Raw genomic sequence first — 23181 nt, 5'->3', positions numbered from 1 at the left:
CCCGGCGCCTGTCGCAGCTGCAGCTCTCAGAATTACTGCAAGCATGGTCATCACTTTCTGTATCTACTCCATCACTGCCACAATGGCGAAAAACAATCTGAGGATGGAGAGGATGCCCATGCGCACTGTAGTCCAGGGGAGGAGTCACCTATCCAAGGATACTTCGAAGACTCTTCCAGGACAACAACGTGCAAACATCCGGACCCAACACTAGGCGGCGATCTATGCACAGATATGAATGTCAGCAGCCCTACATGCCAAGAACAGATGCATACTGGTAAGTAGCATATTCATAATTCTTCAAGATGGTAGAAATAGTTCAAAAATAGGTTATTCACTTAAAAACAGTCAACAGCAACAAATACACCAACTGGAGTTATCACGACGTCAAGGTCAAAGAGATCCCAAAGTACGGCGCCGACCGCGAGGCGTCGGGCCTGGAGTCGAAACAGACCCACAAAGAACAGGACCTTGGAACAGCGAAAACAAAGACAGCTCACGGCGTTGGGGAGGTGCAGCGTTGTTGGCACGTTGCGGCGTCGGTTTCTTGCTTTGGGGGAGATGATGCGTCAGTGTCCTGGATGCTTGCGCAGGCAGGTGAGGCGTCGGTTCCTTACCAGAGAGGAGGTGACGTCACGATGGTGCCGAAACCACGGTGCCGAAACCACGGTTCCGTTCGATGTCACGATGTCGATGGATTCTTTACCACCCACGTCCACAATCGGCTCCGCGATGTTGGCTTCGGAGTTGATGCGGCACAGCAGCAAGCGTCGTGCCTGCGTCGCAAGTTGGAGCAGCGCTCACGTCTATGGCAGGTTTACGATGTCGTTCGCTAGCGTCGATGTGGCACGGCGGCCGGCGTCGGCTCTATGTGGCAAGTCGGAGCAGCGCTCACGGCTTCGATGCAGAATACGGCATCGCTCGCCGGCGTCAGTGCTGCAAAATTCCTTCTGTAGCAGCTAGAACAGCAAGTTCCAGATGCAGGCAAACAGAAGGGGTGAAGTCTGGTATCCCTGAGACTTCGGTCAGGAGGCAAGCTCAAATCAAGCTCTTGGAGTAATATTCTGCAAGATGATGAAAGTTCTTTAAAAGTTCCTTCTCCTTTACTTGGCAATGAAGAGACAACTGCAGGCCAACACAGCACACTGGCATGGGGCAGTCCAAACTCCTGCAGCTTCCTTGGTTCTTCTCCTCGGCAAAGGTTCGTCTTGGTCCCAGAAGTGATCTAAAATCCTGGGGTCTGGGCCCCAATATTTATACTAGCAAATCCTTTGTCCTCTGGAGGCAGAGGGTCCTGTACCTAGTTCAAACCAGTTCTGCGTGCATTCTGCCAGTGTACACCTTCTTCCTTTGTCAGTGTGGGCCAGGGTCCTCAGACACACCAAAGGATGTGGAGCCAGCATTGTGGAAGGCAGGCACAGCCCTATTCAGACCCAGGTGCTACTCCTCCCACCACTCTACATGCAGATAGTTCTATTCAGCCCTGTGCTGACTCACCCTGTCTCCAGGAGTCTCCCCCAGCCCCTGTCACTAACAAACCAGACATGCAATACACAAGCTAGCAGAGGCAGGCTGGATGGTTAGGTAAGAAAATACCTACTTTCTAAAAGTAGTATTTGCAGACACAGAATGTTAAAACCAACTTCACTAAACGATGTATTTGATCATTCTGAGTTCAGGCATACTAAACTCGAATTTCTACCATGTTCCCTGGGTCAGTTAGGATTATAAGATGATATAATCAAACTGCCCATTCTGGCCTATAGTGACAGTTAGCCTTGCAATAGAGGAAAGCAATTGCCACAATTCACTATCAGGACATGCCACACACATCAGGGCATGTCCTACCTTTTACATACAATGCACCCTGCCCGTGGGCCTACCTTAGGGGTGTCTGATATGTAGAAAAGTGAAGGTTTAGGGACTGGTAAATGGGTGGACTTACCAAGTCGACATGGCAGTACTGGACTGCACACAGGCTCTGCAGTGGCAGGCCTGAGACTCACTTTACAAGCTGCTTCGATGGGTGGCACAATCAGTGCTGCAAGCCCACCAGAAGCATTTGATTTACAGGCCCTGGGCACACATGGTGGTCTGACAAGTAAATCAAATAAGCCAATCATTGAGTCACTAATCAATACATCAATTTAACATAGGGAGCACTTGCACTGTGGCACTGAATAGCAGTGGCATAGTGCCCAAAGCATCTAAACCAGCAAAACATATCAAAAACAGCGGAGGCAATCAGTGAAAAATGGCAGGGAGACTCAAGCCAATGGTACCAGGTCTAACAGGAAGCTATACAAGGCTGCAGTAACGGCACACACCTATAGAGGAAGTTTCACAAGGCATCACTAACACTGTTTGCAATTATTTGTGTATCCTCCCTCTAGGGGCAAACTTCTGAAAGAGCGTGTGAGACTTTCCTGTCACCAAAACATAAATAACCAAAATAAATAATTTAATTATGTTGTACTCATCAGTGAATACAGTACCCTATAAATTGTATGGTGTGAGCACAAACTTATAATGTATTTAAGCCTGTAATTTTGACTCCTTATTATGAACCATGTTTGGCAAGCAATCCTCTAGCAAACAAGCACAATGGGTTAAAATAGCAAATGTGTGTTTTCAAATTTATATCCTAAAGCCACACACCCTCATCTTGGGGCATGCCATTTGAAGCAGTTGCTTCTGATGTGAGCTGGATCTATTAACAATAATTGGAACTGCAGCTTTATGAAGATATTTCAGTGCTTTTGCCGTATGACTAGGATGGGACATCTAGTAACAGCTTGTAGAACTGCTGCTTCATGAAAAAATTTAAAGGGAGTTTCATTCCACTTTTGAGGGACATCTAGTGACAACTAATGGAGCTAGGGTTGATGTAAGAATTTAAACGCGTTTGCATTTTACTTGTGATTGACATCTAGTAACGATTTGTGGAACTGCACCTTCACAAAAGAATATATTTGCATTTGACTTGAGCAACACCTAGTAATGACTAGTGGAAGTGCAACTTCACAAATTTCAATGCTTTTGCATTTGACTAGTGAGCGACACCTAGTAACCGGTAGTGGGACTACAGCTTTATTTAAGAATTCTAATGCTCTTGCATCTGACTCGATAGGGACACCTAGTAATGACTAGTGGACCTGCAGCTTCATGTAAGAAGTTCAATACTTTTGCATTTGACTTGTGAGGGACACTTAGTAACTACTTGTGGAACTGCACCTTCACAAATGAATGTAAATGCCTTTGCATTTGATTTGTGAATAACACCTAGCTTTATTATAGTAGCAAAAGTGGATATGTACATTTTTATGTTAAACAATAGCTCCAAGAAATGGGGCAACATTTTACCCCAAACCAGTGCACAGCGAATTGTGCCATTGAGGCGGGTTTACTCCGTATTCAATAATTTATTCATTTTTTCTTAACGTACTCCTTTTTCTCCTGTATAGTTTCTCTGCAATTATGATCCACACGCGGAAATGTTAGCCATTTTACACGGTTTCTTATGCTCCCAATGTGTCCATCCGGACCTCTATACAGGAACACGACTGAAGCTCTGTTCATCCAAGGCAGTGTTTATTCAAATAAAAACCCAATGCATTTCGGGCGGAAAACGCCCTTCGTCAGGGGTCACTAGAAAATGACAATAAAATCATATTCAGTTCACGTTATTTGTCATGATTTTACGCAAATCTATTCAGAACAAATCCACTACCATATTGCATAATCACTCATTTCCTTGCCCCACAGCGACTTGTGTAATCCACAATACGTGCACATATAACATGAGTATCATAGCATATTCTTTTCCATTTATCTCTCCTATTCATCCCTTGATGTTATCGAAACAGTCACCTCCCCTTCATTGATAGCCCAGTTCAAACTGAACAAGCCTGACAATATCGAGAAACATCCTCAATCCCTTCCCTCCAACTCCCTCACATGGGTTTTCACCCACCTTCCCGTCACCATCTTAATCATCGAACAAGCTGATAAACTACATATTTCACAGCACCCCATTAGTTACTTAGCATTTAATTGTTTATGCTCCATTGAGCCTAAGTCATTAACATAGCTTTTCCCCGAGTGCAATATCTCAACCATTTCTCATACCTGCCATAAGCTTTAAAAATCCTCTAGCCGCATCTGTGCTTCAAGAAGTGCTTAATCGTCCCTTTCCCCCACTCCTAATATACCGGATATCCCATCTATTACTCCTCCCAAATTGGCGCGTAATTACATCATTTCCAGTCGTCAATATCTAGTGTGTGGAACAAAAAATACAATACCCATAATGCAATTGGATATGAACAAACTCAAATTAATGGAATATCAACTGCTACCACCATGACCATTTTAACCCAATTTGTTATTGCGAGGGCACTGTCCGCAAAATCCATATGTCATTTCAAATTAAAAAGTCATGTTCATTTAAATTCAGCACCGTCTTATAGATGAACGAAGATGTTTTCACCAACGTGTGGACTCGTGCAACTGTTCCATTTTATGCATCCATTTTCGACATGCGGGTGCTATCCCAAATTTAGGCATGATTCAAACAAAGTAGGGAATGGAATGCACACCATTTTTCAAGTTTAAACACATGTACTCATTTGAACTGTACCAAGACTGCGTGCAAACTGGCTCGATGCCATGCCCAAATGGCATCATTTAAACAATAGCTCCAAGAAATGGGGCAACATTTTACCCCAAACCAGTGCACAGCGAATTGTGCCATTGAGGCGGGTTTACTCCGTATTCAATAATTTATTCATTTTTTCTTAACGTACTCCTTTTTCTCCTGTATAGTTTCTCTGCAATTATGATCCACACGCGGAAATGTTAGCCATTTTACACGGTTTCTTATGCTCCCAATGTGTCCATCCGGACCTCTATACAGGAACACGACTGAAGCTCTGTTCATCCAAGGCAGTGTTTATTCAAATAAAAACCCAATGCATTTCGGGCGGAAAACGCCCTTCGTCAGGGGTCACTAGAAAATGACAATAAAATCATATTCAGTTCACGTTATTTGTCATGATTTTACGCAAATCTATTCAGAACAAATCCACTACCATATTGCATAATCACTCATTTCCTTGCCCCACAGCGACTTGTGTAATCCACAATACGTGCACATATAACATGAGTATCATAGCATATTCTTTTCCATTTATCTCTCCTATTCATCCCTTGATGTTATCGAAACAGTCACCTCCCCTTCATTGATAGCCCAGTTCAAACTGAACAAGCCTGACAATATCGAGAAACATCCTCAATCCCTTCCCTCCAACTCCCTCACATGGGTTTCACCCACCTTCCCGTCACCATCTTAATCATCGAACAAGCTGATAAACTACATATTTCACAGCACCCCATTAGTTACTTAGCATTTAATTGTTTATGCTCCATTGAGCCTAAGTCATTAACATAGCTTTTCCCCGAGTGCAATATCTCAACCATTTCTCATACCTGCCATAAGCTTTAAAAATCCTCTAGCCGCATCTGTGCTTCAAGAAGTGCTTAATCGTCCCTTTCCCCCACTCCTAATATACCGGATATCCCATCTATTACTCCTCCCAAATTGGCGCGTAATTACATCATTTCCAGTCGTCAACATCTAGTGTGTGGAACAAAAAATACAATACCCATAATGCAATTGGATATGAACAAACTCAAATTAATGGAATATCAACTGCTACCACCATGACCATTTTAACCCAATTTGTTATTGCGAGGGCACTGTCTGCAAAATCCATATGTCATTTCAAATTAAAAAGTCATGTTCATTTAAATTCAGCACCGTCTTATAGATGAACGAAGATGTTTTCACCAACGTGTGGACTCGTGCAACTGTTCCATTTTATGCATCCATTTTCGACAAATTGGGTTAAAATGGTCATGGTGGTAGCAGTTGATATTCCATTAATTTGAGTTTGTTCATATCCAATTGCATTATGGGTATTGTATTTTTTGTTCCACACACTAGATGTTGACGACTGGAAATGATGTAATTACGCGCCAATTTGGGAGGAGTAATAGATGGGATATCCGGTATATTAGGAGTGGGGGAAAGGGACGATTAAGCACTTCTTGAAGCACAGATGCGGCTAGAGGATTTTTAAAGCTTATGGCAGGTATGAGAAATGGTTGAGATATTGCACTCGGGGAAAAGCTATGTTAATGACTTAGGCTCAATGGAGCATAAACAATTAAATGCTAAGTAACTAATGGGGTGCTGTGAAATATGTAGTTTATCAGCTTGTTCGATGATTAAGATGGTGACGGGAAGGTGGGTGAAAACCCATGTGAGGGAGTTGGAGGGAAGGGATTGAGGATGTTTCTCGATATTGTCAGGCTTGTTCAGTTTGAACTGGGCTATCAATGAAGGGGAGGTGACTGTTTCGATAACATCAAGGGATGAATAGGAGAGATAAATGGAAAAGAATATGCTATGATACTCATGTTATATGTGCACGTATTGTGGATTACACAAGTCGCTGTGGGGCAAGGAAATGAGTGATTATGCAATATGGTAGTGGATTTGTTCTGAATAGATTTGCGTAAAATCATGACAAATAACGTGAACTGAATATGATTTTATTGTCATTTTCTAGTGACCCCTGACGAAGGGCGTTTTCCGCCCGAAATGCATTGGGTTTTTATTTGAATAAACACTGCCTTGGATGAACAGAGCTTCAGTCGTGTTCCTGTATAGAGGTCCGGATGGACACATTGGGAGCATAAGAAACCGTGTAAAATGGCTAACATTTCCGCGTGTGGATCATAATTGCAGAGAAACTATACAGGAGAAAAAGGAGTACGTTAAGAAAAAATGAATAAATTATTGAATACGGAGTAAACCCGCCTCAATGGCACAATTCGCTGTGCACTGGTTTGGGGTAAAATGTTGCCCCATTTCTTGGAGCTATTGTTTAAATGATGCCATTTGGGCATGGCATCGAGCCAGTTTGCACGCAGTCTTGGTACAGTTCAAATGAGTACATGTGTTTAAACTTGAAAAATGGTGTGCATTCCATTCCCTACTTCATTTTTATGTTAAAGCCATACACCCTCAAGTTTGTGTAGGACAATTTAAGCAGTTGCATCTTAATCAAGAGGAGCATTTGGGCCAGGATGTGCAAAAGTTCCTTCTGTTGCCATTGCGTCACACAAGGCTGCGCAAGGCAGCATAGGGGCTTCAGTGAGACTCACAAAGCCACCTTGCATGGCCAGTAAATCTGGAGTAACGCAAGACAGCACAAGTAACTGTCTTGTAATACTCTGCCCTGGGAAGGTGTTAATGAGTGTAACTTAGGTGTTCCCGGGCATCCACCCATGGCTTTTGCGCATTCCTGTATTTACTAAGACTAATTAGCCTGGGAATGCATCAAAATGCTACACCTTCCCAGGTGAGGTATAGCGAGGAGAAATATATTTATTTCTCCAAGTTTTTTTTACTCTTTTTACATGTACTGCACGAAGCACATGTAGAAAGAGGAAAAAGTGTCATAGTATTGTTTTGTTCCGTGAGGTGTCCCTTACTTCATAAAAACAACCCTGGCTTTAACACGGGCACCCTTGCTCCATGGTGCAAGGTTGCCTGGGTTAGAGCTAGTCTGCACACAGGGTGCCAGCACAGAGGTAGAGCAGGAATGTTCATTTCTTGGTAGATGTGGCGCATTCTAGCTCTCGCCTTGTCGCACAATGCAGCAAGATTCTTGCTGCGTGGCATTGCATGATTTGTTAGTAAATCTGCTCCTTAGTAACAACATGCGTTAATGCAGCATTGTGATAGACTTGTTAAGCAGTTGCTTCTGACTTGAGAGGCACATCTAGTAAAGTTCTGAAGGGCTGCAGTCTTGTTAAAGACTGCACACAGGTTTTTTTTACTCTGAAAGGACGTTTAGTAATTACATGAGGTAACTGTATCTGTGTTAAGGGCCAGACCAATTGGCTTGGCGAATGCTTGTTATTAGTATTATTTCTTCCATAACACATATTCTAAACACTCACAGTCATATAGGATTAAGTTTGTAATACTTTTTCATTTATTTAGGTATTGTTTATATTTTACAGGATAATAAGTCTTAAAATTATTTTAATGTGTATGCACTTTTAAAAGACACATTTTAGGAATCAGATGAATAACTACATGGCTTACTTTCCACCAGTTATAAAGTGCAGTCACAGGGGGAATGTTTAGCATTTGGGGCTGTATTACACATTATCATTGATTGCGCCCGGTCCAACTTTCCAAAGGTGTGCCGTTCGCAAACAATGATAATGCGCCCTATTATGGTGAATGCGCTGCCCCCAGGGCTGCCACAAACTCACGCTGTCTCCAGGGCAGCACTTTCATGTGAGATCACGGAGCAGCTACTCTGAGCTTTTACTGTGCAGGAGGCATCCGCCTGCAAGGGGATGTCTGGGGTGTCCATGGGACCCGCTTTAACCTCTGCAGAGGGCTCCTCTCAGGGGGCGCACTGACAGTGCGCCACCTTTTAAATGGCGCACTGTCAGTGTGCCTCCTGTGGGATTCTTTGACTCTGTGCCCCTGTCTGTAATATGGCGCGGGTGCAGAGTCAAAGGAATTCCCTCATTTGCATAGGGGACGCCCCTATGCAAAAGAGGGAACACCCTCTGAAGATAGCGTTGGCACATTAAGTGCGCCAGCACTAGCTGTATTATTGAAGGGGACGCACAAGCGTAGGCGCCCCCTTCAAGAATACCAAAGTGACCCGGGGGCGCGCAAAACAGGCACAAATGCCTCTTGCGCCCCCGGGGCACCTCCTGTAATACAGCCATTGGTCTGATTTGTAACAATCCCTATCTTGTTTTGAGTTTTTCTTTTCTCTTCTCCATTCTCCTCCCTTTTCGAATGACTTTGAACATCAGTTACCTAATTATGTCATGCCGATTGAATCGTCAGTTAAAAAAAAAATATTCTACCCCTCGCAGAATTATGTTTTCGCAATTTAATTTCTTCTTCGAAGACTATATTAAATTTGCTAGATAACTGTGCTCAGGGTTTCTTGCCAGTGTAATATCAAGCTAATATTCTCATGCCCCTGTATAAATACCCCTGATGGTACTCAAAGTCCTCTTCTAATAATATTTTTTTTTATCGTATATCTTTTTAAACCGCACATCTGTAATTTTGAAGTGGTGTGATAGATATAAAAGCCTACCTCCGATGGCTCCTAAATGATCTCTTCTAGCATGTGCAGATGCAACCCTCTTCTTCCTCTTCCTGTTTTATAGCTTTCTGGTATTCCATTATTCACACCTATCACTTTGTCTCTTACTTTTCGTGCCTCAGTTTTCTGCTTCAGGTGCCCTAAATGTTTAGTATTCCCTTTTAGCATTTTCCGGACCAGACAATGAAATGTACCTTCTTTTATCCTATCAGTACTTTAAGCTACAGGAATTTCCAGTTCTAGGCACTGTTGGAAGTGATGTTGGATTTTTCCTTTTTTGTCAAATTAGTCTTACAAAACCTTATTCGTTAACTTCTTATAGCTATATCATGCCTATTCTGCTTGTTTACAGTTTAGAGCGTACAATATCAAAGATGGAAAAGGTGGAAAGTTATTGCCCTTTGTTTTATGTGATTCCATGGGACTGGAAGAAAAACCGGGTGCAGGTCTGAAGACTGAGGACGTACCAAAAATACTAGAGGGCCACGTTCCTGATAACTACCCAGTGAGTAATTCATAAAAGCTTGTTCGCTATAACATGTTTTAAAATATTTATAGTGTACTGTCTTATATTCATTCACCTGTATAACACTTTGTAGTGGTTTTTGTCGTCATATTTAAGTATAGATATAGGATACATAACATGTAACGTAAAACTTGGTTAAATAATGCAGTGAACTGTTAAAATATTTTCTTATTTCATGTTTACTCTTATGCTTTCGGACCTGCTTGATTGTGCCAGTTTACCCTGGTATGTGCTAAGACTGTTCGTCTATGACCTTCCTGGCACTTCTGAGCAGCGTCTGGCAAATTATTATTTTAAGCTGTTACTTATTTATTTGCAATATATATACTGCAATAAAGGGAGGAACTTTCACTTACCTGTGTGGGCTGACATCCTTTCAAGAAGGGGAAGGACGTCTTGTTTTGGTGTTAAGAGCTAGCCACAAGCTCTTTTAAGCCCCCGTCCATAAGAGTTCGGCGGTCAGTGGCAAACGTGTGGAAAATCTCAAGGCGCTTGGGAAACGCCGAACCGCCACACTCCGCAGTGAGTTGCAAAGCCAGGAACTGCTGGGCCATGACTGTGTGGCTACGTTCATGCTCACTGCAGCGGTTGATGTCTGGGCTCGCTGTGGTGATTTGCGGCTGGATGAAGGAATGAAAGTTTCGTTCTTTTCACTATAAGATCCAGGATTCAGTGGTGTAGCTGCGGACACCGCCCACTTGAGCAAGTACTTACGCAGGTGGTGCTGCAGCTGTGGAGGTTCGGACATTGGTTTGAATACCCGCCCCTGAAATCATGTGGGAGTGTCTCTACCAATCGGAGTGAGGCGCTTTAAAAAGTGAACAGTGAATCATCATTCGATGAAAGGCATCTGAGGAAGGCTATTAGGCTGAAATGCATCATGCCGATCGTTTTTGCACTGCAATAAAGGGAGGAACTTTCACTTACCTGTGTGGGCTGACATCCTTTCAAGAATACATATATACATATATATATATATTGTCTTTTACATACAGCTATTAATGTGTGATGCAGAGATAGTCTAAAAGAGAATGATACTGTCAATTCGAAAACAGTCAATGTTATTATTTTTGCACATCTTTCCAATGATGTGACCCCTTGTGCAATCAGTGAATGTTATTATTTTTGCACATCTTTCCAATGATGTGACCCCTTGTGCCATCATTGAAATGTAAACCATGCCTGTATAAGTTTTGAGATTACAGTAAATAACATTAATTTGAGACCTCGAACAAGCAGAGATCAGTTTAAGGCAGCATACCATTTTTCAACATCAGAAAGATGAACAGTAGATATTGTTACAGTCCATTGACTTGTCCTTGTGCATTTCTGCAAACTGGGCCACATCATGGGTGACACCATCAGCCAGTCAAAATTACCCTTGATTTCTACGGCTTGCAGTTTGGTGTTAACCATTATAAATACAGACTTTGCTTAAGATGTCACACATGATGTAATTTGTAGCTACAGAGGAGTGCATCTGTGTCTGTATGTGAGTTCTGCATGTCGTAAGTCGCTCTTCTGGGTTTTTGCACATATGAGTGTCTGTGCACAACAGGCTTCTTTAAATATGGGGTCATCCGCATCTAACGTTTCCCCCTTTATTCCTATCACTAAGATGCATTGGAAAGAAAAGCTGAAATTAACCATGTTTGTCTTCCAAAATGTTGTGCTTCCCTGACCCACAATTCCAGGTGCCTGTCATCTGGCACTCAGTGTTCGCTTCAGGCATGAAACCCCGGACACTTTGAGCAAACATCCAGCTTTTCAAGGAGGGGCACCGCCCTGATGGCTCATGATATGCATCACCCTGAGCTGGTGCAAATGACCCTTGACCCCCTCCTCCGATGCATATTGCCATGTGCTCCATACTTTGCTCATCATGTGCCCTACTAATTCACATTACCACATTGTCTTTATTCATCATCATATTCCTTAGCCATAAGAGTAACTCAACCTGGGAAAAGGCGCCTTTTGACCCTAATGTTTTAAAAACTGTATCTCTATACTCTTTCCGCAAGGGGAGTAGTGTAAGAGGATCAGCCTCCCAAGGTAAGACTGCTGAAGCCGATGCCTTCCAAGAAGTTCCTCAAACCTGTGTCCTACTCTTTAGAGTGAGAGTGCTATCTATAAAGTGTTTGCAACTTTTTTCTTATGGGGCCATACTGTATGAGGATCACTTGTGCTAGCTCTTTCTGATCCTGGGAAAGTTGCTGTGCAGCCTCATCCTTCGGAAAGTGTATAAATGCGAGTTGGGACAGGGTTCAGTCAGCCGCTCTGTGGACGAAGTGCTTTTTATGCTTTTCGCTGTGCTCTGACTGGTGTGTGTGCTATCCATAAAGCTCTGTGTGAATGGCTTCCTATCGAAATTTCCTGGACATGAAGGTTGGGGTAATGCTACCTTGTTGGGCTGCAGCTGCAGGCCGATCCCGAAAAGTTTCTGGACCTGGCACTTGGTCTTTCCTGTGCACTGCTTCTATGTTGCCTGGTGAGTGTGATAGAAGACATGCATATGCCATCTTGCCAATAGTCTGAATCCTGGCAGTGTGGCATTGAGGTGATCAAGCAACCTATGTTGTGTCTGTGCATGTGGAGACATGTACCAAACGATGGTGAGCAGCATTTGCTTTCTGTTTGTAACTCTATGGTTTGTCTGCAGTGTGCTATTAACGCTTTCTGTGCTGTCTTCGAGGCTGGTTGTGCTCTGTATTTCTTGTTCTCCCCATTTTACAGCCTGGCCTTCTGGGGCCGTATTACATTTTCAGCGCACTTTCTCAGTTCGCGCCACGGTGCACCTTTGAAAAGTGTGCCATGTGCAAACAGGGAAAGTGCACCATATTACCATGAATGCATTGCCCCCAGGGCAGCTGCGAATCCGTGCTGCCCTGGGGGCAACACATTCAACTGAAATACAGAGCGGCTGATTCAAAACCCTCCATATTTGACAGTGTAGCTGTAATGCCGCCTGTATTTTAAAGAGGAGATTCCCTTGCAGGCACGTGCATTTAGTGACTGCACCCGCCTACAGAGCAATGCTGGTGGGGTACATGGGACCCCCTTTCTCCTCTCCAGAGAACTGTTCCCGCATCCATAATACAGCAGGGGAGCAGAGGCAAAGGTATGTTCGAGGCATATGAGCTGCAGATTACACACTTTTGCATAGATCGCCATCTGGTGTTGGGCCCGGATGTTTGCAGTTTGTTTTTCCTCTTGGAAAGTCTTTGGAAGTCACGAGGTCGGTGACTCCTCCATTGGATGGTATTGCGCATGGGCTTCGGCTCCATCCTCAGATTGTTTTTTTCCGCCATCGGGCTCGGATGTAATACTTCGCGCTCCGGTTCCGAACATTTCCAGTTCGACGATCGAAGCGGAATCCTCGCTCATCGCGGTATTGTTCAGATCCAGATCTCCTCAATCACCTTCTCTTCGACACTTCTTCGATTCCAGTCGTCGACGGCGGCCTTCGGGCCTACCCAAGCTCCGGTCCCGGCTGATGGAAAGAACTCCTTTCAAGAAGTGCCCTCGATGTGGGTCCAAATTCCCCCACACCGATCTTCATGAGGTGTGCAACCTCTGCCTCTCCCCTGAACACGAGGCTCGAGACTGTCCGGCCTGCAAGTCTTTCAGATCGAAAAAGAATATTCGAGATGGAAGAGCCAGACGAAACATGGTGCACTCCTCGACCTCCGTTCCAGTCGACATCTTCGGGGACGACGTCGAAGATCCGGGACAGCAGCACACCGAAGAGGACCTCGTCAGTGCTTCCGAAGCCGACGACTCAGATGTGGAGGACATCACCCCGGCGCAGAGGGTCGTGAGTACTATACCCCCTCCCGCACCAGCGCCCACACCCAAAAAGGCTTCGGTCACACCTTCGCCTCCGGGCCTAGGCAACACCCGAGACACTGCTTCACACACCCCACCTTCGGGCCCGGTGAAGAAGCCAAATAAGCCTTCCGGCGGCTCGGGCTTGAGCCAGCCCTCCAGCGGTGCCGAGAAACACACTTTGGCACCGAAAAAGAGACAGGCCTCTACCTAGACACCGAGCTCCGCACCAAAATCCTCGGTGTCGGAACCCAGCCTTTCCGTACCGACGCCATCTTCGGTGCCGGCCAAACCCCATAAGGCCGTCGGCACCGACACTTCCACGCCGAAGCCCACCTCGGCGCCGACCAAGAAATCAGAGGTTCCCAAGCCCAGTGCTAAAGCACGGCACGGACAAGCCTAAAAAGTCATCGGCCCCGAAACCTTCGGCGCCGACGGAACAAACATTGTCACAGGAACTGTTTACACCGGATCCCTTGCAAAAGACTCTTACCAAGGATCCAAAAACTGGACATTTGGCACTCTCTTCTAAAAAGAGACATTTGGACAAACCGGCTCCGCCTTCACCTCCAAAGAGGAAGGACTCTGCTACCTCCCCTTTCAGAATGCCTTCCCCACCTCCTCCACCCTCTCCACCTCCGCCTTCTCCACCCCCACCTCATCGCTCCCCGACCCCGTCTCCAGACGATGATGATCAGGAGGACCCATATTACGATCCAGGGGATGTGCCCCAAGACTCCACCCCTACAGGATCCCCAGACCCATGGGACAACTACAATAATCCAGACATTCCAGACGTCCCACAAGATGACCTTTACCCTTCCAGGCCATCTCCACCGGTAGACTCATTAGGTTTCCACCACCTACTTCAGAGGGCGGCACATTATCACGGGGTAGAGCTACACACTGACCCAGTAGAGGAGGATTTCCTCCTCGATACCTTTGATACCGCACATAGGTCTACCTCCATACTACCTATGCTCAAGGGGGTGATAAAACATGCGCCAGAGGCTTTTAAGGACCCAGTCAGAGCTAGGGTCATTAACCCACGCATAGAGAAAAAGTACAAAGCTGCCCCCACAGATCCTGCCTATATTAAAGAGCCAGCGCCACTAGATTCCCTAGCGGTTTCCACTGCACGGAAGAGGTCAAACTCCCAGGCGTGAGACGAAGGACCACCACCTGACAAAGAGTCAAAGCTACTGGACGCGTCAGAAAAGCGCACTGCGTCACAGGCAGCCAATATATGGCGTATCGCCAACACTCAAGCGCTATTGGCCAGATACGATAGAGCGCATTATGATGAATTAGAAACCATAATGCACCACCTCCCAGAAAGATTCAAAAATAGGGCCAATTAATTAATTCAAGAGGGTAAGACAATGACTAACACCTCCATACGCTGTGCCTTAGACGCAGCAGACACAGCCTCCAGGGCCATTAACACTAGCGTCCTCCTCCGTCGCCATGCTTGGCTGAGAGTATCAGGGTTCAAACCTGAGGTGCAGGCCTCCATCCTAAATCATCCCTTTGACCAACAACACCTATTCGGCCCAAAGGGAGATGAGGCCCTCGAGAAGATGAAGAAGGACACTGATACGGCGAAATCTATGGGAGCCCTGCAGTCACGCCCTCCTAGGCGCTCCTTTCGCCGCTCTTCCTTTCGGGGTACGGCTAGAGGCTACTCCTCAGATAGCGCGTCCACTTCCTACAAATCCCCTGCTCAGTCCACCTTCACAAGGGGTTATCAAAGAGGCGGCTATAGGGGCGTTAACAATAAAGGCATAGACAAAACAAATACCGCCCGCTCTGCCACACCGCCTACCCAATGACTTCCCCCCGCTCCCTCCAGACCATGCCACTCCGGTCGGGGGCAGACTACAAAATTTCCTTCAGGTCTGGGAGACCATCACCTCAGACAAATGGGTGACCCAAATTATTCGCTCAGGGTACTGCCTAGAATTGACAACTACCCCCCCCCCCCCCAAACATTCCACCCAGGCAACGCCCAATGTCGCAAGAACATTCCACATTACAAAAACAGGAGGTAATCTCCCTCCTACAAAAACAGGCAATAGAACAAGTTTCCGCCAATCAGCAAAATTTAGGGGTCTACTCCCTATATTTTCTAATACCAAAAAGAGACAAGACTCTACGACCTATTCTAGATCTCCGGCCCCGAAACACATACATACATTCGGACCATTTTCACATGGTAACGCTTCAGCAGGTACTTCCGCTCCTCTCCTAGAACGACTTTCTCACCACACTGGACTTGAAAGACACATACTTTCACATTCCAGTACACCATGCTCACAGAAAGTACCTCAGATTTGTAGTGGACGGGCAACACTACCAGTTCAAGGTGCTCCCATTCGGGGTCACAACAGCACCAAGGGTATTCACCAAGTGCCTAGCGGTAGTGGCGGCACACCTCAGAAGACAGCACATTCACGTCTTCCCATATTTGGACAACTGGCTGATAATAGCCAGGTCCTACAACCCATGTGTACACCACACCGCCACTACAATCCAACTACTTCACCAACTAGGCTTCACGGTGAACCACCAAAAGTCCCAGCTAACACCATCCCACATACAGCAATACCTCGGTGCCACCATAGACACCTCAAAAGCCATAGCCTACCCCAATCCGGCCAGGATTGCAAGCATTCAGGCTTTGCGTCAAAGATTCATACTTCAACACTCCCTCCCAGCAAGAGTGTTTATGCAACTGATAGGGATGATGGCCTCTTGCATTTTCATTGTGCCTCACGCAAGACTCCAGATGCGTCCACTCCAAGGGTGCTTAGCGTGCCAATGGAACCAGGCCCAGGGGCAACTGACAGATCTGGTGTTGGTAGACGGTCGCACCCATCGCTCTCTGCAGTGGTGGAACACCACAAATCTTTCCAGAGGTCGACCGTTCCTGGACCCGGTTCCACAAATAATACTAACAACAGACTCATCGCTCTCCGGCTGGGGAGCTCATCTATTACACCTCACAGTGCAGGGCACATGGACGCCGCAACAAAGGTTACTCCATATCAACCATCTGGAGTTACTGGCAATCTTTCTAGCCCTAAAATCCTTTCAACCACAAATTTTAGGCAAGGCAGTCCTCATTCGCACAGACAACATGACGGCCATGTACTACATTCCAAAACAAGGCGGCACACACTCTCCACAGCTCTCTCAACTAGCACAGAGCATATGGAAATGGGCAATTCCACACAAAATCTTTCTCCTAGCCCAACATGTCCCAGGAGTCCAAAACACCATGGCAGATCTGCTCAGCAGACAGAAGCAGCAGATCCACGAGTGGGAACTTCACCCGCAGGTTCTTCACCCGTTCTTTCAGATGTGGGGGTATCCACAGATTGTAAAATGCAAAAATGCATACAGATTTGCTACCACAAAGCAAAACGAACGCTATCTGTTCCCCTTAAAGCCCACTCTACACGAAAGATAGGGGCTTCTATGGCTTTTCTAGGGAACATCCCACTAGATTTTTTTTTATTTTTTATAAAGTATTTTATTGAGTTTTTCCAACCAGCGTACAAATAAATCACTGTTACATACAGTAGCATCTTATATATGACCCAACCATCAAAGCGCATATCAGGAGAAACCAGTTCTTCAACATTTACTACCCTAACTCCCCCCCTACCACCCTCTCTACCCCCACCCCCCCCTCTGTCAGCGTGCCCGCGTCAACCCCTCTTAGGTTTAGACATTAAGCACCCCGGTGTCCGAGACAGCCTAGCTCAAAGCAATAGAAAAGACATCATCAATGTTCTCACAGGACCAGAGGCTCCATATTCCCACCCATATACACTTCATGCTCCCGCCCCGACCACCCGAGCGCTCCTCAACACTTTGTGCGGACATAGACCCCTCCAAAGCATGCCTAAACGGCCTCATCCGGCGCAGTCTCCCCAGCAGTCCCAGAGGGCCCCGCCCCGGATCCCATACTCCGGTCAACATCTACAGAATCCCTGTCCTCCTCATCCAGCTCCTCCAAAGAACGAAGCCACTCTTCCAGCGCTCCCCATGCCCTTGCCGCATCCAGCGCCTTGTCATTAGCCGCCCGCCGGGCCAGCTGCAGCCGAAGCGTCCCTTCGCTCCCCGCCCAGGACAAGAAACTCGCCTTCCACCTCCGAAAGCTCGGCCCAGCCTTTGCCTTCCAGTGCATGGTGAGCTCCCTCTTCGCCATTATCAAACCCAGATCATAGAATTTGCTCGTAATTTTAGTACTGGGGGTGTGCGTGAACCAAAGCAGAAGGCAAGTCCCCATCTCCGCTACCAGCTTGCGCTCAGTCACTCGATTCAGACACTCCACCACATCCGTCCAATAAGAGCCCAATCCCCAACAAGACCAAAACATATGACCGAAATCAGCACCTTCTGCCCAGCATTGGGGGCATTTGGAGTAGGAACCTCCAAAGTACCGCAAAGTTTTGACCGGAGTTAAGTAAGCCCTGTGGAGAGTGAAAAATTGGACCAATTGAAATATAGCATTGCGAGTGCCCTTCCAGGCCCGTCGCAACAGCTGTGGCCATGTCGTCTCAGGGATGGGCCTACCAAGGTCCCCCTCCCATTTACCCCGCAAGGCATCCAAGGGTGTAAGCTTCTCTGTGGACAGTCGCCTATAAAGACAGGTAATGGCCTTGAACGTACCTGCCGCCATAGTGACGTATTGGCACCCCAAAGAGGTTGGGGGTTCTGACAGGCCCATCTTCCATTGTTTCTGAATCCCCGACACCAAGGCGGCGTGTAAAAGATAATCCCCCCTCGGTAGATCATAAGCCTACTGCAAATCCTGAAATGGCAACAAGACGCCATCTCTGTATAAGTCCCCGATCATATGAACCCCACACTCTTCCCAACCAGCCAAAGCCGACCAATCCCCACCATGTGGGAGGGCTGTACACATGCCCAGAGGAATCTCCGGGGCATATGGAACTACAAATCCTGCCCGTTTCTGATTACGAGTCCAGCATAGCCGGAGGGTGCGCTCCTCGAGGGTGAGCTGATCCAACCTGAGCCGCTGTCGAAGCACAATAAAGGACAACACATGTCGAGGGATGACCCTGCCCCGGGGACCATCAGGGCCCCTGAACTCACACGCCACAGCCTGTGTAAGCCATTGCAGCAGTGCCGCCAAATAGTACCCCTCAAAATCTGGGGCCGCCAGCCCCCCCCTCCTCTCTTGGTCTCATCAGAGTGGCCAATGCCACCCGCCGTCTGCCAGATCCCCAGATAAACCCTGTCATCAATGTCCGAAGCGTCTTAAAAAAGGGGGCCGGGATCCATATCAGCAAGGTACGGAAAAAGTAGAGCAACCGCGGCAGCGCTATCATCTTCAGCAGCGCTACCATCTTCAGCAGCGCTACCCTCCCAGCTACCGAGAGAGGGAGAGTGCGCCAGAACGCCATACTACCCTTGAGCCCCCTCAGCGCGCCACCCACATTCCCCTCGAAAAGGTCGGCGGGAGCGTGAAATATGCAGACACCCAGATACGGCAAGCAGGCAGGTTCCCACCACAGGTCTCCCAACGTCAGGGGCTTCGGAACTCCAGGGGACAAAGGAAACAGGCAGGACTTAGCCCAGTTCACCTGCAACCCTGACAAATTACCAAATTCCCGGAGCAGGGTTCTGGCACCCCTCAGGGAATCCCCCGCATCAGCCAGATACAACAGGAGGTCATCTGCATACAGGGATATGTGATGGAGCTCCCCTCGCAGCGGCACACCCTCATATAACCGGCCCCGTCAGGCATGCGCCGCAAGAGGTTCGATTGCCAGTGCAAACAAAAGTGGGGATAGAGAACAGCTCTGACGAGTGCCTCTCTCCACCTGGCAAGCCGCTGAGTTAGTACGTCCCGTACGAACCCTAGCTGTGGCGGAGGCATATAACAAGCTGGTCCAGCGCACAAAATTATCACCCAGGCCGAACCCCTTCAACACCCTGAACAGATACGACCACTCCACACTGTTGAATGCCTTCTCGATATCCACCGATAGCACCACGGCCTCCGATGCACCTTCCCCTCTTTCCCCCATGATCCGCACCAACCGCCGAATGCACGTCGCAGTACTCCTGGCGGGAATGAAGCCCGATTGATCCGGGTGAACCAGGGTGTGCATGTGACCGAAGAGTCGCGTGGCCAAGATCTTACTGAGGATCTTATAGTCAACCGAGAGCATGGAAAGCGGCCGGTACGCCATCCTGGATCCGGACCCTCCCCCCCCCCCCCCTTCTTCAGCAGCGGCACTATGATCGCCTCTCTCGTAGTGAGCGGCAGCCTACCCAGGTCCCACACCTCTCTATACACTGACTGTAACCGCGCCATGTGTTTCACCGCTGCTCTAATTTCTCCGAGGGAGATAGCTGCCCCCAATGCAGTGCCCTGTTCCGGATCCAAGTGCGGCAACCCTGCCGCCTCCAGATAAGCACCCAGACCGTCGGGCAGATCCCTCATCCTACTCTGATACAGCCACGTGTAATAGCCCAGGAATTGTTCATTAATCTCCTTTTGTGAATGGACCATACCCCCCTCAGGTATAGACAGCGATACTATTGGTGATCCCCGAACAGCCGGATTAGCCAACCAGGCCATCAACGACCCTACTTTGTCCCGTTCAGCATGCGCCTCTACCATATATTCTTTATAATCATAGCAGCGATGCCGCTCCACCTGAGCAGCTACCTCCTCCTGCGCTGCCAACACCTTCTCTCGGGTGCCCCCCGTCACATGACCATCGAGTTCCGCCTGGCGTAGCCGAGCCTCAGCCCGATCAATATCCTGCAGCAACACCCTGCGCGTCCCGACAACAGACGAAATGCAGGTCCCTCTCACCACCGCCTTAAGCGCATCCCATTCTTGAGCTCGACTCGTCGCCGTCCCCGAATTGTCTGAAAAGTAATGCTCTACGCCCTCCCCTAGCTCCGCCTTGAACACGGGATCCTCCAGCGTCACCGGGTTCAACCGCCACGTCGGAATCACTTGCCGCTGCTGGGACCAAAGTATCGTTATCAAACAGGGGTTGTGGTCCGAGAGTGTCTTCGCCAGATACTCGCTACAGCGCGTGAGCTCCAGTGCACCCGGGGTACTGAAGAAGCCATCAAGCCGAACATGTAGGTCATGCGGTACTGAGTAGAAAGAATAATCCCTGTCTAACGGATGCTGCACCCGCCAAACATCCACAAGGTCCCAAGCTTCCTGCCAGTCCCTTCTCACCCTGGCCACTCTACGGACCACCGATTGAGCCAGCTGTGGGTGGGAACGATCCAACTCCACGTCGGCAACAGAATTAAAGTCCCCCCCGAGGAACACCGTGCCAACTAGGAGCGACGCCAGCTTCCCAGAGAGCTACGCAAAAAATGCGGTATGGTCGGAATTCGGGGCATAAACACTACAGAGTGTCACATCTCTGCCGTCCAGCCGGCCAGACACCAACACAAACCTCCCCTCCGGATCTACCAACGTATGCATGGGCTGGAAAGGAACCCCGGACCGCACCCAGATTAAAGTCCCTCTGGCAAAGGCAGAAAAAGTAGTGTAAAACAACTGTCCCCTCCATCTCTTCTGCAACGCCCGCCCCTCAGCCTGGTCAAGGTGTGTCTCCTGCAAAAAGGCCACCTGGATCCCTCTGCGGACCAAATATGCATGTACTTTGTAACGTTTTCTCATGGAATTCAGGCCTCGCACATTCCAAGTGACACATTTTAACTCAAGTCGGATCGCCATGGAGAAGGATACAGCTGAACCCAATCCAAAACAGCCTAGCGGGCACACTGACAGACCCCCCCTTTGCAAAACATCCCCAACACACCCCCCTCCCCCAGAACAGGCTCTAAACCATAGTTACCCATCCAAACACAGACCCAACGAAAGAAAATACCCTGGTAGCTACCAGAGTCTCACAGTAGGTGTGAGATAGAGGGGGTGACCCAGCACCAACACAAGCCGGACAGCGATCGCACCAGCTCTGTCCGCATGTCAGGCCTCAAGTATCAGCTTCCCCTCCTCCCGACAGTGTCCCGCCCCCAGTACCCCCCCCCCCCAATTGGGAAACCCCCCTCCCAAACTGTCCCCCCCCCGAACTAGGAACCAAGCCCCCAACCATCTTCCGCAGAGCCCTACCCACTCCCCATTATGCCACAAAGCAGCCACTGGCACGCCTCCCCTCAATGTACACAAATTAAGGACAGGCAGCGTCACTCGTCCAATAGTCCATCAGCAGTGCGTGGGGTGACCGCTGGCAGATGTTCAACGTCTCCCCCAGAATCCTCCGACCCCACTCCTTCAGACCCCCGCCAAGACCCTGAATCCGCCAACGAGGCCGCAGCCACTACTCCAGAGATGAGAGAAACCGCCTGCAATGCTGCTTGCCTCTCCATCTGAGAAGTCGACGGTGATTGTCCACTCACCACCCTGTTCCTGTGACGACGGCCCCGGCGGGGCTTTGGCTGGGCCCCGATCTCCAACTAACGCCGTCCGGCGCCATCTCCGCCCGCACGATACTGCTCCAGCCAGTGCCATGCGTCGTCTGGCGCGTCAAAGAATGAAGCAGTCCCGTCCAGCATCACCTTCAGGCGTGCCGGGAAGAACAGCGCATATTGAATCCCCTCAGCACGAAGGGCCTTCTCAACTGCCAGAAAGGAAAAACGACTCCGCTGGACCTCTTGAGAGTAATCAGGGTAAATGGAGACTGAGGTGTTATCTACTCTATACGGGCCAGATGTGCGGGCATTCCGCAATAGGAGATCACGGTCTCTAAAGTGCAACAGGCGTGCGACCACCGGCCTCGGGGGGCGGCCCAGAGCAGGCAGGTGGGCCAGCACCCGGTGGGCCCTCTCAAGAGTTTAGAACTGCGACAACCCTTCCGGTGCCACCACCTCACGCAGCCACTTTTCCAGGTAACCAACCATGTCGTCCCCTTCAATTCTTTTAGGCAGGCCCACCACCCGCACGTTATTGCGCCTGTTGCGCCCTTCCGCCTCTTCAGCCCTCCTCTCCAGCAGCCGCACTCTGCGCGACAAATCACCCAGTGAAGTCTCCGTCGCCTTCTGGGCAGGTTCCAATGCCTCCAGCTTGAGTTCCGTGTTGTTGACGTGGTCAACCAGCTTGCCATGATCAGCGCGCAGACTCGTGGACACCTGCGCTATATCACGGCATAGTGCGTCCCTTGTGTCCGATATAGCCTTAAGGATTTGATCCAGTTGTTGCTGCCGCAGCCCCGCTGCCAGAGCGCCCGCCGGATCCTGATCCTGGGAGTCGGGTGGGCCCTCCACATGCTCAGCTTGTGCCACACCCGGACCGTGCCGGGGCTTCCCCATGGCCCGATCTCGAGAGCCACAATCCAGCACAAAGGGCGGTGTGCCCCACACGGGGATCTCCAAAAAGCAAAAAGTGCACTCCGGTTGCTTTGCTCCGCAGCCACACTTCCAGTTGTTCAGCAGCACTATAGGAACCTCCCCCAGACCGTCTGGTACAGGTCGCGGGCAGAAGCAGTGACCACGGCTAGGCAAATGGGTGCCACTCCAACTTATCCTCCCGCTAGGTCCACCAAGACGGGAAGCCGCGCCCAGCCTCCCCAGCAAGCCGCT

General features: G+C 48.5%; 1 protein-coding gene across 5 annotated transcripts in view; it reads left to right on the top strand.

Moving 5' to 3' along the window:
* The window catches only part of LOC146834562 (interferon-induced protein 44-like), a 307969-nt gene that overhangs the window by 207308 nt on the left and 77480 nt on the right, over positions 1–23181 (top strand). For all 5 annotated transcript variants that reach the window (XM_085601966.1, XM_085601969.1, XM_085601965.1 and 2 more), the window contains one exon: positions 9568–9720. In XM_085601966.1, coding sequence (XP_085458092.1) covers positions 9568–9720 — 153 coding nt within the window. The remainder of the gene's footprint in view (positions 1–9567; positions 9721–23181) is intronic.

This window comes from Triturus cristatus, chromosome 4_2 (genome assembly GCF_964204655.1).
Source record: "Triturus cristatus chromosome 4_2, aTriCri1.1, whole genome shotgun sequence".
NCBI classification, from domain to species: domain Eukaryota; kingdom Metazoa; phylum Chordata; class Amphibia; order Caudata; family Salamandridae; genus Triturus; species Triturus cristatus.
Note: the sequence above shows the minus strand (reverse complement) of the source record. Positions and strands in the feature narration are given on the sequence as shown.